Source organism: Drosophila miranda, chromosome 2, assembly GCF_003369915.1.
Source record: "Drosophila miranda strain MSH22 chromosome 2, D.miranda_PacBio2.1, whole genome shotgun sequence".
In the NCBI taxonomy this organism is placed as follows: Eukaryota; Metazoa; Arthropoda; class Insecta; order Diptera; family Drosophilidae; genus Drosophila; species Drosophila miranda.
Genome location: NC_046675.1, coordinates 24,129,053 through 24,148,174, shown reverse-complemented (window position 1 = coordinate 24,148,174; position 19,122 = coordinate 24,129,053). Strand labels below are relative to the sequence as shown.

The 19,122-nt window shown below is 43.6% G+C and overlaps 4 protein-coding genes across 4 annotated transcripts; 1 reads left to right on the top strand and 3 right to left on the bottom strand.

Moving 5' to 3' along the window:
- Positions 1–646: 646 nt before the first annotated feature.
- On the bottom strand, positions 647–2,598 carry LOC108157681 (protein takeout). The gene is made up of 3 exons (XM_017289847.2): positions 2,416–2,598; positions 1,502–1,604; positions 647–1,444 (listed from the first exon to the last, which is right to left on the bottom strand). The coding sequence occupies exons 2-3, from the start codon at positions 1,569–1,571 to the stop codon at positions 774–776; spliced, it is 741 nt and encodes a 246-aa protein (XP_017145336.1). The 5' UTR covers positions 1,572–1,604; positions 2,416–2,598; the 3' UTR covers positions 647–773.
- A 1,337-nt stretch (positions 2,599–3,935) lies between these two features.
- Positions 3,936–8,422, bottom strand: LOC108157810 (protein takeout). Its single transcript, XM_017290007.2, has 7 exons — positions 8,342–8,422; positions 7,797–7,881; positions 6,704–6,822; positions 6,522–6,643; positions 4,471–4,604; positions 4,257–4,409; positions 3,936–4,191 (listed from the first exon to the last, which is right to left on the bottom strand). The coding sequence occupies exons 2-7, from the start codon at positions 7,861–7,863 to the stop codon at positions 4,037–4,039; spliced, it is 750 nt and encodes a 249-aa protein (XP_017145496.1). The 5' UTR covers positions 7,864–7,881; positions 8,342–8,422; the 3' UTR covers positions 3,936–4,036.
- A 5,029-nt stretch (positions 8,423–13,451) lies between these two features.
- LOC108157678 lies at positions 13,452–16,058 on the top strand. Its single transcript, XM_017289843.2, has 4 exons — positions 13,452–13,701; positions 14,929–15,038; positions 15,304–15,718; positions 15,781–16,058. Exons 1-4 carry the CDS (start codon positions 13,638–13,640, stop codon positions 15,930–15,932), a joined length of 741 nt encoding a protein of 246 aa, XP_017145332.2. The 5' UTR covers positions 13,452–13,637; the 3' UTR covers positions 15,933–16,058.
- A 996-nt stretch (positions 16,059–17,054) lies between these two features.
- LOC108157828 lies at positions 17,055–17,789 on the bottom strand. Its single transcript, XM_017290029.2, has 2 exons — positions 17,689–17,789; positions 17,055–17,636 (listed from the first exon to the last, which is right to left on the bottom strand). The coding sequence occupies exons 1-2, from the start codon at positions 17,776–17,778 to the stop codon at positions 17,127–17,129; spliced, it is 600 nt and encodes a 199-aa protein (XP_017145518.1). The 5' UTR covers positions 17,779–17,789; the 3' UTR covers positions 17,055–17,126.
- Positions 17,790–19,122: the final 1,333 nt, after the last annotated feature.

Below are 19,122 nucleotides of genomic sequence, written 5' to 3'. Positions count from 1 at the left end.
ACTGACACATAATCGGACGACACGGAGCTAATCCCCATATGTCTTCTGGAAACGAAGATACACATGATGCTGTCCAATTCGCTTGTATGTTAACAAAACCTTTCTCAAGGAAATTCTTTTAAATTCGATGTTTACCCACAGGTTCTTCCTCCACTTGCGAGACGCAGAGGATTACCAGAAGGCCATCACCCAGTATCACTGTAAGAACTCCATCGAGAGTAAGGACCTCGAGCCGAATCTGTCGGTTATTGGAAACGCCTACACCCAAGAGCGAGCACTGTCGTGGCGGAGCTCTGTGGTAAAACGAGCCGGCTTTGCAAGCTGCAGAAGTCGCTGATCGTTGAAAGCGATATTGATCATTGAAATAGGCGTGTGGAGCAATTGGTTTATTTCATTTCTTTCAGTAAATAATATGTACATTTACAGAAAGCATTGATCTAAAAGTTAGAAGTTATTCATCTCATTTCCGTCCTACCCCAGAGGTAAAGATTTACATGGGTTCGTTTTTGTTTGAAGTGGTGTCCCTAATAGTTTCAGTGGAAGCCTTTGATGAAGATTTGAAGACAAAAAGTATAAATTCTTAACTAGTTTCGCGTATATGTACATAGCATTTTCTTGCTTACTTAAATATATCAAATATCGTGTGTTTCTGTTAAATTTCGTTTAATTTATTGAATATTTTAATATTTTAAGACTAATTAAAACAAATAAAGGGTATCACAAGCTTAATTCTAAATCTCGACAGCTGCATCCAAAATGCCATGACGCTCATCTTAGACGGGGAAAAGCTCGTTGTAAGTGAAATTCTCGAGGATTTTGGTGGTGATGACCAGGAACTTGGCCTCAAGGGCGCGCGCGATCGGAGCGATCACCTCGTTGGTGAAGACCTCAAAGTTCTGGTTGATCGTATCGTTGATCACATCGCCCAGCACCTTGTCGCCGTTGAAGAGGTTTTCCAGCTTCAGGTTTCCCTTTCCAGTGCGAATCTTCAGGGAGAACTCCTTGACGTGCAGGTAATCCAAATCATTCGATTTCTTGATGTCGTACTGGACGCGCACATATGCCACAAAGTTGGTGAAGTTGCCGGTGAAGGGTCCGTTGCCCTTAATGGGGAGCGCCAGAATGTTGCCGTTAATCTCGTACATGCCTTCGCCCTGCAGATGTGGCAGAATCAGCTCGAAGTCGAATCGCCTGTTCTGAGTAGAGGCGCGCAGCTTGGTGATCTCAAAGTTGGAGGCTCCCAGAACGCTCAGCTTCTTAGCCCTCACTGTAATGCCAGCGGATCCGTCCAGAATGCTCAGGTCGCCAATGTAAAGGGGCTCTAGCGGTGGCACGTTCAGCTCCTTGATGCCCTTGGCCAGATACGGACGCAGGTTGTGGACGCTGCTCTTCAGGCACTTAGACAGCTCGGGATCATTGCGATGGCACACCTGAATGTATTCAGCTAAGGGAAAGGATATTTTGAGTAAAGGATATAGTATGGGATCAGCCTTTTACTTACGCATACTGGCAGCTGAGGTGACGCCCAGGAAGCAGATCATCAGAGACGCTACAATGAGTGTGGACTGCATTTTGATTGATTGTATAGTTGCAAGTTTAGTTTCCTATGGGAAGATATTAAAGAGGTATTGTATTGTATTATAATAATGGTGACAGAAACTATTGTTTGATTCCCCATCCCCTAACATCCCACCATCCCACCATTATCGCGATTGACGTCACAGCCGATGTTCCATAATGAACATCTATCTAAAAATCATTAACCGCTATAACCGAGTCGGCACACTCAGCCCCCTTTAAACCGATCCTCCTCCCACTGCTATAATCATCCCAAGTCCCAGTCCCGATTATAGGCATTATGGTGACTGCGTCGTAGTCAAATAAGTGGGAGGTTTCTATCGACTGAACCGATCCACAACGATTACTATCATCAGATGTCTGTTTTGTTCGTTTTGTAGAGAGCAATTTAACTGATTTTGATCGAGTCTCCGCACTATATTATTATCAATGTTTTACGGTTTTTATGAATGGCCACTGATTGGCGGGGTGCCAGCGAGAGCGAACTTTGGTTAATCTTTTACGAGAGTGCAATTGAATGGAGGGGGGGGGTTGCCTTTCAACTTGAGAGAGATGGATTGAAATTGAAGCTCTGCTGGGACTCTTGTACAAAACATTTCCGTGGAGTAAAAAAATAGTTTTGCCGAATTTCAGAAGATTAGTCCTTCGTAATAAGGTTCATTCTCATTCAGAAGTGCGAAGGAATGTAATGGATGGGGTGCAGAATGAGTATTCCTTTAGATAGGATGTTTTCACTGGTTCGCTTGAATAGATTTTTGCTTGAGGATTACGTCCGGGTTCTTGTCCTGCGAGTTCTCTAGGATATATCAAACAAATATTTCCTGGCCTGAAACTTACACTTGAAGATTATTTAGCTTTTTATTTCAGTTTTGTGTGTTCGGGCACTTTATTTGATTAAGTTTTGATGTCGAAGGCCGCTCAACGTTCTCGCTGCTGCTTGAGGTTTATTCTGTTTGTTTGTTTCAGAGTCTCGTATTCGAGTGTTGCTTTAGTAACCGTCTACAGATCGTACTGAATGCAAAATTGTTGAGACCGGCACGTTTTATAGCAAAAATTTCGCTTCGATTTACATGAGAGCTTGGGCAAGTTGTGGAGCTAGAACAGCAGCACGACGTAGAACTCAGAAATACCCCGGTTCCGCTCCCTGGTGCTGGAGCGAAGCATGCTGGCAAAACGCTTAGACAACTAGAGAGAGACACGAGGCACGCTGCGGCAGAAAGGGAGAGAGATAGAGAAAGACGCTAAGCAGCTACTGGTTAATACTAATAATAATGGTTATACTGATTGCATCCACACAAATGTATCTGCGAGCTGCGGGAAAATTGCCAGTTGCCAGTTGGCGGCTGGGAAAATGCAGACAGCCAGCAGGTAGGTCATGCAGGAAGCTGTGGGCTGTTTCCCACCTCAGCAGCCTTGCCACCCGAAAACGCAGTCGGGGATTAGTGGTTCGACGGTGTCAGGGGTTTGCAGCGGCCAGAGGGAAGGAAGGTCGCTGTCGTGCCAATCGCAATTACGAGTCGAGAACAGATCTTCCCTGTGTTCCGTGGAGACGATCGGATCGGTAGTGAGTTGAGGTCGTGTGTTGGTTGACAATCTGTTCACTTTGGATATTATGTAATGTTCCTGGTGACGAGAAGCTTTCTCGCTGGGCTCTCGCTTGGGGTTGGGGTTGGGGTTGAGGTTGGGTCGTCGTTGGGCTGCCTCTGACATGGTTCGGTGCTGCGACTGATTGTGGTATGGGGAAAATTGTTGAACCGCACGCAATTCGGGGGTCAGCCAAAAGATCAGTTGGCCAGGCTTCGGCTTAACGGCCACCACGTGTTAGATAACTTGCAACGGCTTAAGTTGCTGTTCATTCATCGTTTATTATTCAATCGGCAGTGGTAAGCCTCAGGGAAGCTCCCTTTGGTCATGGAGCTTTGGATTGTCGATCATTCACGGATTGTTTTGCGGGGGTATGGCACAAAGTGCAGTGCCAATGGTAGTGGAATGCTGTCTTCATGTATTTCTAAAGAGATATCTTAGCTACTGTCGTATCTTCTGATCACTACAGCTACAAAGTTAGGTTATTTCTTAAATCCATATGGCTAGTGATAAATGCCAAACCCTCGTTGTTTACGTACATTTTCTCATTCATGGAGACGGCGCGATGGCCTTGAATTAACATGCCAAACCTGAACGAGAGTGGGTAACTTTTCTAACTTTTCAAACGTGCATCTAATGATAACCCCGATCCCGGTTGCCTAATGCCGCCTCTGATGAGCTCCACAACTCTGATAATATAGCAACCTGTTCGTTTGGGTCGCACGGGAGGATTGAGTAATATAATCTCTCCTGTTTCCACCTCTCATCTTTGGTTTTTCGTACAGTTTTTTGTTTGTTTATTTAGCTTGAACTCTGTGCAATAAATTAGAACTTAGAAGTAGAACAGGATCTTAGGGATGGGTCTTGGGGAGAACTAGTTTAAGTTGATCCATTCATCCAGGGGGATTTTGGCGAATATGCGATCCATAAAGTTCCTGATGACCAGAGTGAGCTTTGTCCTAAGCGCCGGCTTCATTTCCTTGAGGAGCTCCTGAGAGTTCGAGTTGATGAACAGATTGAGAGCAGCCTCTGTGAATGGGAAGTTATGGGGCAGAATTAAATAGGCTTTAGAACGACTCTAGATCTAAGCTTACGTATGACTGAATTGCCATTGGCAATGTTATCGACACCCATCTGAATATCCTTCACATTGAAGTCCATCTTCACCGAATCGGTGGTCAAGTAAGTGCGGCCATCGGCTCCCTCATTGGCCACCGCCTTGAAGTAGATCTTGGCCTTTACGCCCTCTGCCAAGAAGCGAATTATTAGCATCCGACCATGAAAAATCTATCCGATGAAGTTACTTACCATACTCGCCCCAGTAGTCGCCGGCACCGGAGGCCTTCACCAAGATCAGAACACCTGTGGATCGGTACTGAGCCTTGACGCGTATGCGGGGTATCTCGCACGTCAGCTGGAACTGCAGTGAGTCCAAGTCGGAGCTGTAAGGTAAACAGATATAGAAATATATAAATACGTATGAATATGAATATCTAATGGCAATGACAGTGACAATCTGCGTAATGACTCTTAAAGCTCCTTACAAAAGTGCCACTTCATTGAAACGATGAGCAGACGATTACTGCCACAACCTTGATTTGCTGGGTGGTAACCGAAACGAAACTCTCTTAATTCGAAGTCTCACCCCCAAAGAGAACTGTCCAAAAAGAACAGTCTGAAACGACCTTCGGTGGACAAATCAATATTGAAATGATCCCGATTCCGAAACCGGCCCCTGTTTGGGGCCACATAGAGTATCTAGTGTTGGCACACTTTTCTGGCTCGTTTCTTGGTCAACGATCTGTGGGTCTGGTCTGTCATCGCGGACAGTGTTTATGTGTCTACCAATTGACTTGGCGTCACTTTTTTCGCCAATTGAGTGACAAGTGTCTGTAGAGAAACGGTAGTCCGTCGTCGACTGTTGTCTCTGCTGTTCGGTTGTTCTCTTGTTCTGCTGTTCTGTTGTTCCAAATACCGGAAAGTTAAGCCAAAAGTGCTATTGGCTTTGGGGGCGTTGCATAATCCAAGAGGCCCCCAAAAACTGAGACCATATCCATTTGAGAGATGATTGAAAAGTCATTGAAAAGCAGTTAAACGCGAAGGAATCTTTCCATACTTGTCTATTGACCACACAGAAGGTATAAGGAGAGCACATGATGCATCCCAATGAAGTATGTATTTCCCCTGCTTTTCCAAGAATCTGCTCTCAACCGCAAAACGCGTCGTCAAATCCCCCATTAAATGATAATTAGGTAATGGTTTTTTCTTTGATTGTCAAGCTCGCCATAAAAATGAATTACGACTAATCGGTTATAGCCCAACACACAAGCTCAAACAAATTTCCAGCGAACAGTTTCTCTGGCTGATTCCAGCTAAGACATGGCTTAGATTTCCCTGGAGCTGTTCGCACACATACACACCCACCCCCAAACCAGAATGGGCACGAGCCGATCTGGGGGCAATTACGTGATATACTTGCAACATTGCAATGAAAAAAACCCCTCGTGCGCATGCAAATCGATCCGGGCAAACATAAAACGTTTGAGTTAGAGTTGAAGAGCCACTCAAATGTAAATCAATTATGGCGCGATCGATACGAGTGCAAATGCGAGTGCTAATCGTTTCGAATGGCTATAAATCAAGAACTTGAGAGCCCATAACCGGTGGCAATGTATCGGAAACTGCGCTCATTCAATGAGCTCCCCACACAATGTTGACAACGTGAGCGATGATCATGGCGAAGATCGCGTGCTTAGAGGTATTGATCGAATGCGTAACTGAACGATTGACTCACTGACCGATTGACTCGGATGCTGGCCAAGTGGGTTGATAACATAGTTGCGATATATGAAGTGAAGCTTGAATGAGATTCGGATTCACTTAGATGTCGTGAACATCTTTGACTTTTGATATTTTTTTTAACGGAAGTTCAAATAAACATTCTAGAGTTAAATGCATGTAGCCCCTTCTGTTAAAATATAATAATTAAGATTCAAATAATGTATAAAGAAGTTTAAATGCTCTTTCTAGTACAGCTAATAAGGAAATAAAAGTACAAGAACCGTGAAAGTATCTCTGATGCACCATAAAATTCCATAAGAGCCTATAAGCCTCGAATTAGCCTGAAGTTAAGTATCAAAGTAGTTCTTTTGTTCAATGCCGGTTTGTTCCATTCAGGTTGAATAGCAGTGGGACTCTAGCTGTTCTAATCCATTATCATTCCCCTTCCATGACAGAAGCAACCACTTAAAGTGTCGGTCAAGTTATGCGGGTTCAAAGCTAAGCTTGCCCCCCAGGCACGACAGAAGTAGTGGCGACCAAAGTACATTTGAACTTATCTTGAGTGTACCTGAACTTACCGGATATTTGTGACAGTTATGTTGCTCACTCCATAGGCCTGGATGTTGCGGAAGAGAGCACGATAGCCATCCGGACCGCTTCCCAAGACAATGCCGATCTCATCGATCATCACGGGCTCAATCTAGAATGGAAATACTCGTAGGTTAGCAATGTTCGTGAAGCATGATAGATCTCCACTCACCTCGTAGATGTCCAACTCGGGCACGCCCTTCTGGAGGTAGTGGACCAGCTTGTTGCCACTGTCCCGCAGACACTCGTTGATCTGAGCCTCATCCCGCGGACACTGCTGCAGATAGTACGCTGAAAGTGATCGGTAGTTAGGGTGTGGGTGGGAAATACTGCCTGCAGTGCTTAATAATTGCTGCCACTTTTGCCTATTCACAGTCTACATTGTTTCATCGAAAATTGTGCACAATGGAGCTGAAGATTCGCACTCGAGCTTTCCTCCCATTAACTGCGCTTCCCCTTCTCCAGGGGGTGCGTGAGTTGTCGTTGGGTTCAAGTTCGCAATTATCTCAGGGGATCTCTCACAGCTATAGTGGATAATCGCTGTGAACATGTTCAGCCTGCATTACGAGTATGAGCGGCGACTGAGAAATGAGGCTGGTGACAGGTTTATTGCCGGGTTAAGAAAGGTGTTCAGAGAGGCCAGTGGAGGAAACAATTGAGGATGTATATCAGAGATACAGACTTGATAAATGGAAGTCATACTTGATATTGCGCTCGAGTCTAGACTTTTCCGGAAGATGCAGAGCCCTGTATTATGTCCGTCACTTTTAATTGACTTGAACTTTGAGCAATGATTCCAGAAATTTTGTTTATATCTTAGATTTATCCAGACACGTCCCATCCTAAACATCTTTATAGGCCTCAAAGTTCTTAAAATAGCGAAATGAAATGGCACAAGTAACTCCGTTCCAGATTGCTCATTTATGCAGTGAAGTACCGAAAGAGAACCAGAAGTCTTGATGAGAGATAGCACTGCCATCAAATGCTATTCCGGGAACTTCATTGCCATTCGCGGTAGTCGTAGCCACCGGTATTAGCCAACTTTCGTTGTTGCCGGGGCACGTTTGGGGGTGGGTAATTAAAGCCCAATCCATGGGCTACTTAAGCCAATTTTGGGGCCGTGGCCGGGGCCGGCGAACGTGTCTAAGGAGGGGTCTGGAAAGCCAGCGCTGCTTTTGATGTAACTCTTCGAAAAGAAAGCTTTCTAGCTCAATCGGCTGATATCTATTAATCATACGAGTAGTTGTAGATGGTTGTATACTTACGCTGCTCTTGGGCCCAAATGGCGCCCACGATGGACGCGAGCAAAATGAATCCTAATTTGTGGCACATTTTTATGGTTTGTTTTGTCTGAATGAAAGTAGAAGTAACAGAGGAAATTATTGATAGTGTTTCACCTTTTTTTTCCCTAGTTTCGTAATTGATTAGCACGTTTTTTCTGCTCTACTGTCTACTGTCTCATCGGAAATATATGGATATATGCTAATTTTTGGTCAGATGACGTCGTTGGTCTTTGCCCGGTTTACGAGCGAAAGCGAAAACAGTTGAACAAGAACAGTTTTGAACACACACTCGCACAGTAAATCTGTGGGTTTCACTTTGACGGAAATTCTTTCGGGCTCTTTAAGTGGGTCAACGAAGACCCAGACCCAGTCCCTGACCCAGGCCCAAGCCCCAGCCAGAGACAGAGGCAGAGCCAGAGCCAGTCCCAACCAGTCCGCACCAGTACCAGTCCGTCGTTGTTTGTTCTTGAATAAAGAATCGAATTGTTGTCCGCTGCTTTCTTCGGCGTGACTTGGCCTGCGCTTACTTTGCGTCCAACTTTCACGCGACTCGGTCGAGGAATGAGCTCGCAGTGCTTTGGTCCAAGCCATTTTAACCAACAAGAAGTCGGCTCGAAAGCGTCGACGAAATGCAACTAAAGAGCCAGAGAAAGAAAGACGAACACAAGGAGAGGCCTCCACCTCTGTTACTTCCACCGGCCTCGGTCTCAGTCTCTGCCTCTGCCTCTGACACACCCCAGAAGCAGGCAGGCGTAGACAGGTCGTCGTCGTTTGGGGCCTGGGTGCCTTGAAGTTGAAGGTTAACCCTGCACTAAAGGGTCTCTGACTTGGGTGCCGCAATGCAACGCAACACCGCCTAAGCTCCAGCCCATCTAAACTTGCAGTCTGGTAATGAGTCTGCCACGAATCATGAATCCATCATTAGCGATGGTCGAGCTGGGATTAGCATCCACCTCCTTTTGCTTCTCCCTTTTTTGCGGCCTTTGTTCTAAAGAGTGTCAAGTGATAGCCAAGCGGCACCTCATTATCTCATCCATCTTTCCAGCCATTCATTGAACCCTTTCCTTTATAAATCAGTAATATTTATTGGGCTTACCATCCATCTATTCCTGCCATTGACAGCGAGTGACAAGCCCTCCAAAAGAAATGCACATGCCTCGGAGAACTTTGTCACTGAACTTTATTCACTGTCGAGAATAATTCTGATTGTTTATGATTGTGCGTTTTGCATTTAAATTTAATTTACATCTAGAGATGGTAAGGTAAGCGGGTCGTGAGCTGTGAATCACATCGTTTAAAAGTTGGATGTTTATCTCGCCGTGCATTAGCAATAATAAAATAATTCATAGCGATTCTAAAAGTCGACTTATCAAAACAATTGCGTACACTCGCAATCTTTCCGAGTCTATTCTATCGTTTTTATACAATTTTTTGCCCAAAATCCATTTGAAAAAAGAATGCCACGCACAGATTGGCACTAATAAATATATTTAAAAGGGTTTTAAAACCGTCCCGACTTTCCGTCTGCAACGATCACGATTTTTACATACAGCATGGTTCAATATTTCCTACCGCCACTGTAGCTACAACGCCTGAAAGTATGCCAAGGAAACGTATAAACTGCAGAGTCGTTTGCATGCAAATGTATTTATTTTTGCAGGAATTTCGTTTTTCTTAAAGAAAGTCCGAGATGAGTTTCCATCGTTTGTGTTCCCGTATCCATGTCTGCTGCACTCGACTTGAATCACTTCCTTCCTTATTTATGTTCCTCCCTTCCATAAGGGCTGCCGTCAATGATTTTCCCTCTCGAGGAATAAAACTCCATGCATCTAATTCTTGCATGCAGTGAGAAAATGCCATATACAATGTTTTCCGATAAGAGCAGGTAGGGTGAATCAAAGTGCTGGCCATGTATCTTCTTATAACTCCGGCAGCGTTTTTTTAGCTCTTTTTGTGCGAAGTTGAGACAAATATCACTATAGATGCCCCTGTGACGCAAAGCTGCGCAGATGGAGACATTTATATGTACATAGGTAAAGAAATATACAAAGAAGCAAGATCCTTGGCTCTATTTACATATCAACCCCATAACTAGTCAATTACCTTCCTAAAGTTATAACATCCTCTACTCCACTTGTGAATGCTGATGATGTTCAAATCCGTCTGCCCTACTCTGCTTGGTACTTGCACATACGCCTTCAACTAGACGTAAATTAACTACTAATGTGCTTTTCAAGTAATTTGGTCTCATACTCTCTGGCAAATCATGTCCTGGATCGAATCGATCGAGTTCAATTGACCTTGGAGTATTTTCGATCTCAAATTGTGGTTAAACAACCATATAGCCTTGGTTGGTCCAAGGAGGGACTCTGGTAGAATCTTTCTTCCTCACCGATTTACTCTGAATCTTGTAGACCTTCATTGCAGAATAGATAATGGTGTAATGTTCGTGCACAAGTTCATTCTCGGGATTATTGACTCCCAAACTCTTTTGGGTCAGATCGACTTTGCGGTTCCCTCTAGACCTTCGCGTACTTTTCGGCCCATTCGCCAACTCTTACGTCGGCCAAAATACGCCCAGAATGAACCTTTGGAGGTTATATGCCATATTTATAATTCCCGAACTATCCCTTAAGATTATAGTACATCATATTTACCATTATCTGAATTTAGCAAATTTGTAAATTGTTTTCTTGTCCCTCTTCTGTATTTATCGTCAGTTGTATTATTATCTTAAGCTATTATTATCAGATAATTGTTAATTAAATAAATAAATATTGAAAATAATCTTATGATTCACGCCGCGAACTCTAGCTATGTTTTAATGTTAATTCATTCTTTCGACCTAATGATATATGTATTTGATTCAATTTGTAGAATATCTTATGTCTCCCTTTTTTCGTTACATCTTTCTCTCTCTCTCAATTTTCCCACAAAAAAGAGACGTTATATCTTGTTTTCTCGGCGCGTGGAAGTGATAGCGTAGCCAATGCAAATTGATTTGTTCATTCTGGCTATACTAATGATTCGATCTCATCCAGATCTGGTATTCAATCTCGTAGACATGGTCATTGTCTACGGTTCTGCGTTGTCGGTTGTCTGGTATCTTTAAAATTGTTGATGCTACAGATGCTGATCTAGAATTTTTATACAACCTGAAAGATGCGGTCTATGCATTCTTAAAGCTTGAATTTGTGGCAAGTTCTCAATTGGATCCGTATATTCAATTTATCCAAAGCTCACATACAAATTTTGACTTTTGGCACATCATTTCGGCGAAGGCCCCACTGTGCGGCCCATGTGCCACTGCTTCACTTCGACTCGCTTCAAGGTCAAGGTGGTTCGGTTATTGGGTCAGCCACCCGACAGTGAACGCAATTGTGGATCGATTCCTTTTTGGCCAGCTGCTTTAAGGGACTAAAACCATACATTTGGGGTCATATTGCTTCCTGTTTTATGGCCGAAACTTGATAATTGACTGCTAATCAAAAGAGGAAAAGAAGGAAGCTTAAGAAATATGGAATTATACCAGAGCTTGAAAGTAAATGCAAATTTTGAGACAATGTCACTTCGAGATTTTATAGAACTTGTTTTTTGGAAATTTATCTTTTTCTGCTCTTCAAGTGTGATTAAAACTTTCAAATTTTAATTAATAAAAATTATGGTTATTTTATCAGTCTGTTTGGCTAAATGATCTCCACCTTCGTTGTTTTTTTTACATTTGTCTAGTCACTTTGCTAATTAGTAAGACAGTCTCACTAAAAAATGATGGGTTTGTGAGCAGGCAAACAGCGCCAATTGCCACCTTCTGGGAACATGTAGGGGATGGGATACACTTACGTATAGAAAAAGTTAGGGGCAACAATGATGTGAATAAAACAATGAGATTTGAGTAATGTTTTCATTACTCTTCAAAGCCTAAAGCATTTATCCATTCCGCTCGCACTGCCACTTCCCAGCCAATTCTCTTTATTCTCGTATGCCTTTGTACAGATACAAATACAAAAACAGATACAGATACAAATACTTACTCGCATTGTACGCATGGACCTGCTGTCAACAAGCTTTAGAATCGGCGAAGAGGCCTTTTGTATGACAAATAAGTATTTGGCCCTCGTTCCATTCCACGCTCCCAGATACTGTACTACTTCCCCATTGCGCTGTTTGTTTGTGCTCAGGGCCATTGTAAACAGTTTAAGAGTTCAGCTTCATTCGTCTAGGTTCAGTCGAAAGTCTCGAGGCTGCAGTGCAAAGTTTTGGGGCAAAGTATCTGGGCTTTCAGTGGTTCCCAGACAGCTCCATTCTATATAGAAGAGAGTGAATTCTAATGAATTTCGCAGTATTTGCACATAGTTATACCAGTTTAGTCACTCACCCAGCTATTAATTAAATATTTCTCCAGAGACTGGACTGGCTAGAAACTAGAACTTAACGGATAAGATCTATGCCTTAAAGTTTAAACCAGTATAACCTTTTCATTATTCATTATAAGATGAACGCGTGAGGAAAGTCTTACCATGTGCAACACATAAAAGTGCCTGATTAACTAGTTTCAATGAAGTGCTAATAAGCAAACATGTAAATATTTTTCTTGTGAATAGATGTAGGGGCGAGTCAGTAGTCAATGCTAGTACCATTCAAGTTAATGAATGTTTTTCTGACTGAAAATGTCAATTCTACAGTTTTATTGACGACCATTTCATGCATAAAACAAAGTGTTAAACGGGATTTTAGAGTATTACGTAGTCAGGCTTCATAGACAAGACATTCGTTACAGTCTTATACAATCACATCTTGTCATCTAAGCCTAATAACTCATTAACTCACACACACACAAAACATCTTAATTTAATTTGATTCCCAGATTTCGCGTAATGAGGTTTATTTAGCTCGCTTTAGCCTGTTCTGATTCCAAGAATGTACCAATTCTATTTAGTACCTCAAGGTTTTTAAAACTTAAGTTTTATTGGATCCAAAGTTTGGTTTCCTCAGAGATCTTGAAGCTGATATATCTTATTATGTCTTTGGCCGATTCTCTAAATAATTGCCACAACTTTTGTTTGCCTCCAGGGTTGTTTTGCGGTCAACTGGAGGAAGGTTATAAAAGCAGGTGTGAAGTCTCTCAGTTTCCCTTTAAGGGAAAACCATAGACATTTTTACCTACATATATGTACTACTGTGAGTTCTTACTGCATCTCGTAAGATTGACAAAGAAAATCTGCAGTCTATTGCGTAAACGGAATTGCTTAATTAGTTTTTATGGCACTCGACAAAATGGGTAAACAAAAAATTTGCAAGAAGCCAAAGAAGTCAGACGGAAAGAGAGGCCCAGCCCAAGCTAGAGACAGAGAGAGACAGAGAGATGGAGGGACCGAAGAGCAGGTAAGCAGTCGGTCAGTCAGTCAGTTGGCCAACTGCTACTCAGTTCCAACGCTTCACGTAGTCCCATCTCAGATCTGTTCGGAAATATTGAAGTTCTCTGCCAGCGACGACGTCGACTTAAACGTCGGGACTTGACTTGAGCTCTGCTTTAACTTGTCCGGGCTTTGCATTATGTACTACGAGTGTGTGCCCCGCAGTCCCCAGTCTCCATTTCCCGCTCCACCACTTGAGGGGCCTTTAAAATCTGCGATCGACTGGCGACTGTCTCGCAGTTCAAGTTCTCAGCTTCGCGGTGACAGACGTTCGACCACGACTACGACCAATAATATAAATATTTCAATTAATTATAATTCCCATTCCGTGTCGCGTGTTGGTCGTTTTTCTCTGTGTCGAACTATAATTCATAAAAGTGATCAAGTGCTATTTTTATCCGCATCCGAGATGTTGAAGTACGTGTGCCTGGTGATTGTGCTGCAGACGCTCTGGATGGTCCAGGCTGAAGCCCGTAAGTTGGAATACGGATCATTTGGTGGGGAAACCCGCTAGCCAAAAGACAAAGATAAAAGATGAAAAATAAATTCCCTTTTAGAAAGTGAATGCATAATAATTTGAGAAGTTCTCCTTAAAAGCTCTCCCTACAACAGTTAAAGTATTACAGAGTCTGATATTTATTTTAGATTTGCCCGAAAAGGATTACCCATAATTTGTCTCTGCACATTTCAATATTCTAAACTCTTTTAGTTTTGAATAAAAGCTAAAGATATACCTTTGGTTCTTTACCCATAACATTTAAAGGGTATTCCAGCTTCGATTTCATTTAAAATGGTTTCTTTGGTGAAACCCATCAAAACAATTAACACTTTCAACTCTTTTCACACTATGGCTGGGGAAAAATGCATTTGCATCTTCCCGAATAAGTCAAAAGTCAAGTTTAATGACAGGCATACACATGTACACACAAAGGCACCTGTGCAACCCATTCCAAATCGATCTAGAGATACTATTCAAAGTGTTAATTGCTTGAAGCGACACAGTTTTATTTGACAAATGAGCGAAACAAAGAAAAAGGGGGACAAAGCCCCGCTTCGGAAGCATTGAGTGTCAACAAAGACGTCGCTTCCGCATTATAAATGTTTGGAGCCCCATGGCATCATGCTAGGAGCATATCATGGCATCTTAGCTTCGAACTCAAAATGCAGACTATGAGCCAAATCCATATTTAATTAGCGCTTGAGAGCGTGGCCGTTGAACAGCCTTCAACTTGAAAATTCGATAGCTCTCGGTGCAGTTTGCCTTGCCAGCGAATGGCGCTAATGAAATCGGACCGCATTGTAGTATTGTGTAATGGTAATACCGGTAATCGCTACCCGGGGGCGGGGGTCCCCGGCCTCAGCGCAGCCGAAATGTGTGTCATGTGCGTCAGAATCGAGACGACAACAGGTTCTAGAGCTGCACTTCTCGGGCAGAGCGCAGCATAGCCTCAACCTTGCCCGCAGACTCAAATCATTATCATTATCATTATCATGATCAAGATCGAGTTCGAGATCTCAATCTGGCTGGCTGAAGGCCGCCTGAAGCCGAGACTGGTTTATGGTATTTATTACTTGTCCGCAGAGTCGTTGAACTTTACAGGAATTGAAGTGCAGAGACTTTAACTGTTGTTGATCTCTACTTTGTTGACTGTGCTAAGTGATTTTCCTTTCTAATCTTCTGTTTTGTTTCTATTTTGCAGCCGCCTATATCAAGCAATGTCATCGCGATGATCCCAAGCTGGTGGACTGCTTCATGGGTGCCATAGAGCATCTGAAGCCCTATCTGGCCAGTGGAATTCCCGAAATCCAGGTGGGCTACTTTTTTCTCTCATTTGCATTTGTTTTTCCTTGCGTTTCCCTTTCTTTTCTGCTGATTTTCCATTGCAAACGAGTTGGAGTTGCATAAGTCAGTTGTAAGTCAAATGGAAGTCAGTGGGCTAGAGATTGACTTGCGCAACGCCAATTTTTTTGTGGAGAAAGTGCGGAAATCTCTCACTCTTCGAACAGTGGTGCAGTGGTGCAGAATCAAGCAAACCTATGACTAAGCTTACACTCTTTCCCTTTCTCCCCACCAGCTGCCCTCTGTGGAGCCCTTCAAGATGGATTCCCTGGCCCTGCAGCTGACAGAGGGGCCACAGGGCTATAAGATCACCCTCAAGAACATGGAAGCATTTGGGGCTAGCAACTTCCAGGTCAAGTCTCTCAAGCTGACTGAAAACAACGAGCCCTTCAAGGCGAAGATCGTGATGCCCAAGCTGAAGATCGAAGCGAAGTACACCAGCTCCGGTGTCCTGCTAATCCTGCCCGCCTCAGGCGGCGGTGATTTCCATGCCGTCTTCGAGGGCGTGACTGCCGATCTTACCGGCAAGACATCGGTGCGTGCGTCCAAGGGGGCAAACTATCTGCACATCGATTCGCTCAGCCTGGTGCTGGATGTAAAGGATGTAAAAATGAGCATCTCCGGGGCGTTCAACAACAACCGTATCCTGCGTAAGTTTATCTTGGCATTTACCCAAGCTCCTGCCTAAATCAATTGCGTTCTGTCCCCCTAGTGGAGGCCACCAATCTCTTCCTGCGCGACAACTCCCAGATTGTCCTGGAAGCCATGCAGAGCCAGCTGCAGAAGAAGCTGGCAAGCGAATTCGGAAAACTCGCCAACCAGCTGCTGAAGAACGTTCCTATCGAGCAGTTCTACGTGAACTAGTCGAAGCCCCGGCCCTGCATCCTAGTCTAAGCTCCTACTCTAAGCATTATTTAATTGTAATTGTAAATTACTTACCCGCTAACGCTATGAGCCAAGTATTAAATTGTATGTGGTGTGAACATCGTAGACAAAACTTTCTTTACTCATTGTCAATGGAGAGGGGCATGAAATACAGAAGAGATGCAAGTATTATAAAAGTACATACAAAAGTTATAATATATTGATGGCTGGCGTTGATCTAAAGGATCTTAATAGGCATTGCCAGCATCCCACGACAGCTGACAAAATCATTGTAGACTTTGCCAAACACGAAACGTAAAGGGACACATGCCACGTCCAGATCGGTCGCTCTATAGCCGAGATATACCGTTAACAAAACGTAGGGAGTCGCGGAAAGGGCCGCGGCTCTTCAACATTAAAGAATGTTTTGTTGAATCTGCTGTATTAAAGAGGGTAGATATGGTATCTTCGCCCGAAAGATGTCTGTGCTTTGTTGGGCAGAAGGAGGCGAAATTTTACGAAAAATACACTTGACTCAGTGTAATCTCAAAGGAGTCCGGATACAAAATTTGTTTGCTATGGCTCGTATATCCTCTGAGATCTAGGCGTCCATCAAAACAGTTGGACAGACATACATATATCGACTATTGATGCTGATCAATAATATTTATACTTTACGGGGGAGGAAACGCACACACACTTGTGTTACACACACTTCCAACACAAGACTTATATTAATATAAGAATATGAATTAAGAATTTTTAAACTCTTCGGGTATAAAAAGAAACTATTAATGCTGTCTGCTATACGACTATTAAAGTGGAATGCTATTAGACTATATGCTGTCTGCTATGAAACTATTGAAGCTGGGTACTATGAAAAGATTATATTTACACTGTACACGATATCTACATCTACATTTGTAATTAGAGTTTTTTTTTACATGAGGGCCGCAAAGTATGCTAATGGTGCAAAACATGACTAAATTTCCCGATGAACGAGACTGGCTATCAATCAAAGGCTGGCTGCCATAGAACGCAAAGTTGGCTCCAAATTCAAATTGCACCATAGATTTCTTGACTTTCAGAATAATGAATATTTAAAATAATTAAGATATCATCTGTATTTTCCAATACCTAGTTCTATTATCTTCTGTTTATTTATCCCGACTCTATTTTTCCTGATCATTACCATTAAAAGGTCCAATCGTCATCGTTAACGCCAAGCTCTTCCACGATCTGCACATATTCCCTGTAGTCGTGACATTGTTCGGGAGCTGGCGGACCTTCGTTGTCATCAATATGGGATACCTCCAAGTAAGGAGGATCGTCAGTGACTGGCAGAATCTGGACCTCATCGTAGAACCAATCAATGACGCCGATGACCGAGTGGTCGTCTAGCTGCTTGTCTAGTGTTTCCCGCCACTCATCCAGCTGCGGAAGTTTCTCCTCAAAGCCGCACTTCTGCAAAAGCTTCTTGCTCAGTTGTCCGATGATGGCGGACTTCACTAGGGGCGCCAGGTCGCGGGACATTCCAGTGCAGTTGGGCCACATTTGGTTTTGCTTGTGATGATGAATGGATTTCATGATTTTTGACGGACGGTATCTGTAATGTGCCCGACGAAGGCGTCTACGTGCTCCGCTGACGGTCCAGGACATGGCAAGAAAGACGAGTAAGAGGACTTTCAAGAACTTTTCCGCTTTCTGCAAAGATGGGATAAATAGGGCGATGTATCGGGATCCGACTGCCTCTTACCATGATCTCGTTTAACGCAGCTTTGACTAACATCTGCATCGATATAGCTTTGAAGCATTCCAAATTATTTAGCAGTGTGACTTCATGCATTAGTCTCGGGATTAGAAAGTAAGAGGAGACTTCTTAGTCAGTCTTTTCATACTTTTGCAATAGTCTCGTGTCGAAGTCCCAGGTATTAAGGTCCATACTGGGAGTATTCCTAATACACGGAATAAAGAGCTTCACCCGCAGATAATCTGTCTGCCTTTGAAGTAAGTTGTTCATGTTCAGATAACAGCTCAGTCCAACGGTTATCTGCAACGTTTGGGCGTTCCCCCGCATTTCCCAGAAACTAGTGATGCGGGGGACAAGGACGACACGACACGACACGACACCCACTTTGAATGTATGTATGTATGTATGTCTGCCTGTCTGTCCTCGGGCGCCAGGAGGCGTGGGACTCTGGGATGCCTCCCGATGACATTACAAATGCTGAAACGGCTGCATCTGCATCTGCTCTTGCAACAAATGCGACGAGGACTCGGACTCGGACTGGAAAGTGTCTGGCGGCAACTATGGGGGGCACAGGCCCAGGCACAGTCACAGATCTAAGTGAATTGTCGTGTTGACAATACTGAGAGCTGGGTAAAAGTTAATATGCTCGTGCATTCGGCACTCAAGTATTTAAACATTTGCCCGCTTGTAATTTGAGCTGCATGCAAGTGGAGAGCCTCTAACTAAATGAATGGAATGGAACGAGTATGAGTACGAGAAGAGAAATGCATATGGACAGAGGCACCAGCCCCAGCACTGGCACATCCTGAGACATGGCATGCTCGGTATGCGTGCGCCAATGCTCAGATCTTGTTTGTATCTTTAAGATACTTTTGCTGTTCGGGGTGCAGACGATGCAAACGCTGCTGCGCTCCACACTTTTATTTATTGTATAAACAATTTCGTGACTTTGTTGTTTATTTTCTTTCACATTTTGTTGCACCGCCGCCGCCGCCGTCCCGTTCGGCATACATATATGGATGTTTGGGATTGGGATTTGGAATGGGAATGGGAACGAGGGCCTTGCCAAGGGACCGACGCGTCGCACCGACTATCGACGTTTTTTTCTGTTTGAATGCATCTCGTGCTTTGCTTCGCTTTGGTAAAATTGCTAAGCAAATATGCAGGAAACTTCAGTTTTCTTCAGCCTTTTTTCGCCTCCGCTCAGCTTGCCTACTAATTTGTGTTTAACACTTGGCTGTATCGGTTTTTGAAGTCGTTGGCTGAATGGTCTGTCGGTATGTCGGTGATGTCAGTGATGTCCGTGATGGGACCAGCCTAAAATAACACAGCACGCATCTTCAGTTTGTGTAAATACTCGCACAGAGGAATAAGCCGAACAAGTGAGCTGCAGACTGGAGTAGACTGGAGGAAAAAAGTTGAAAGAAAGAAGAGCTCGCA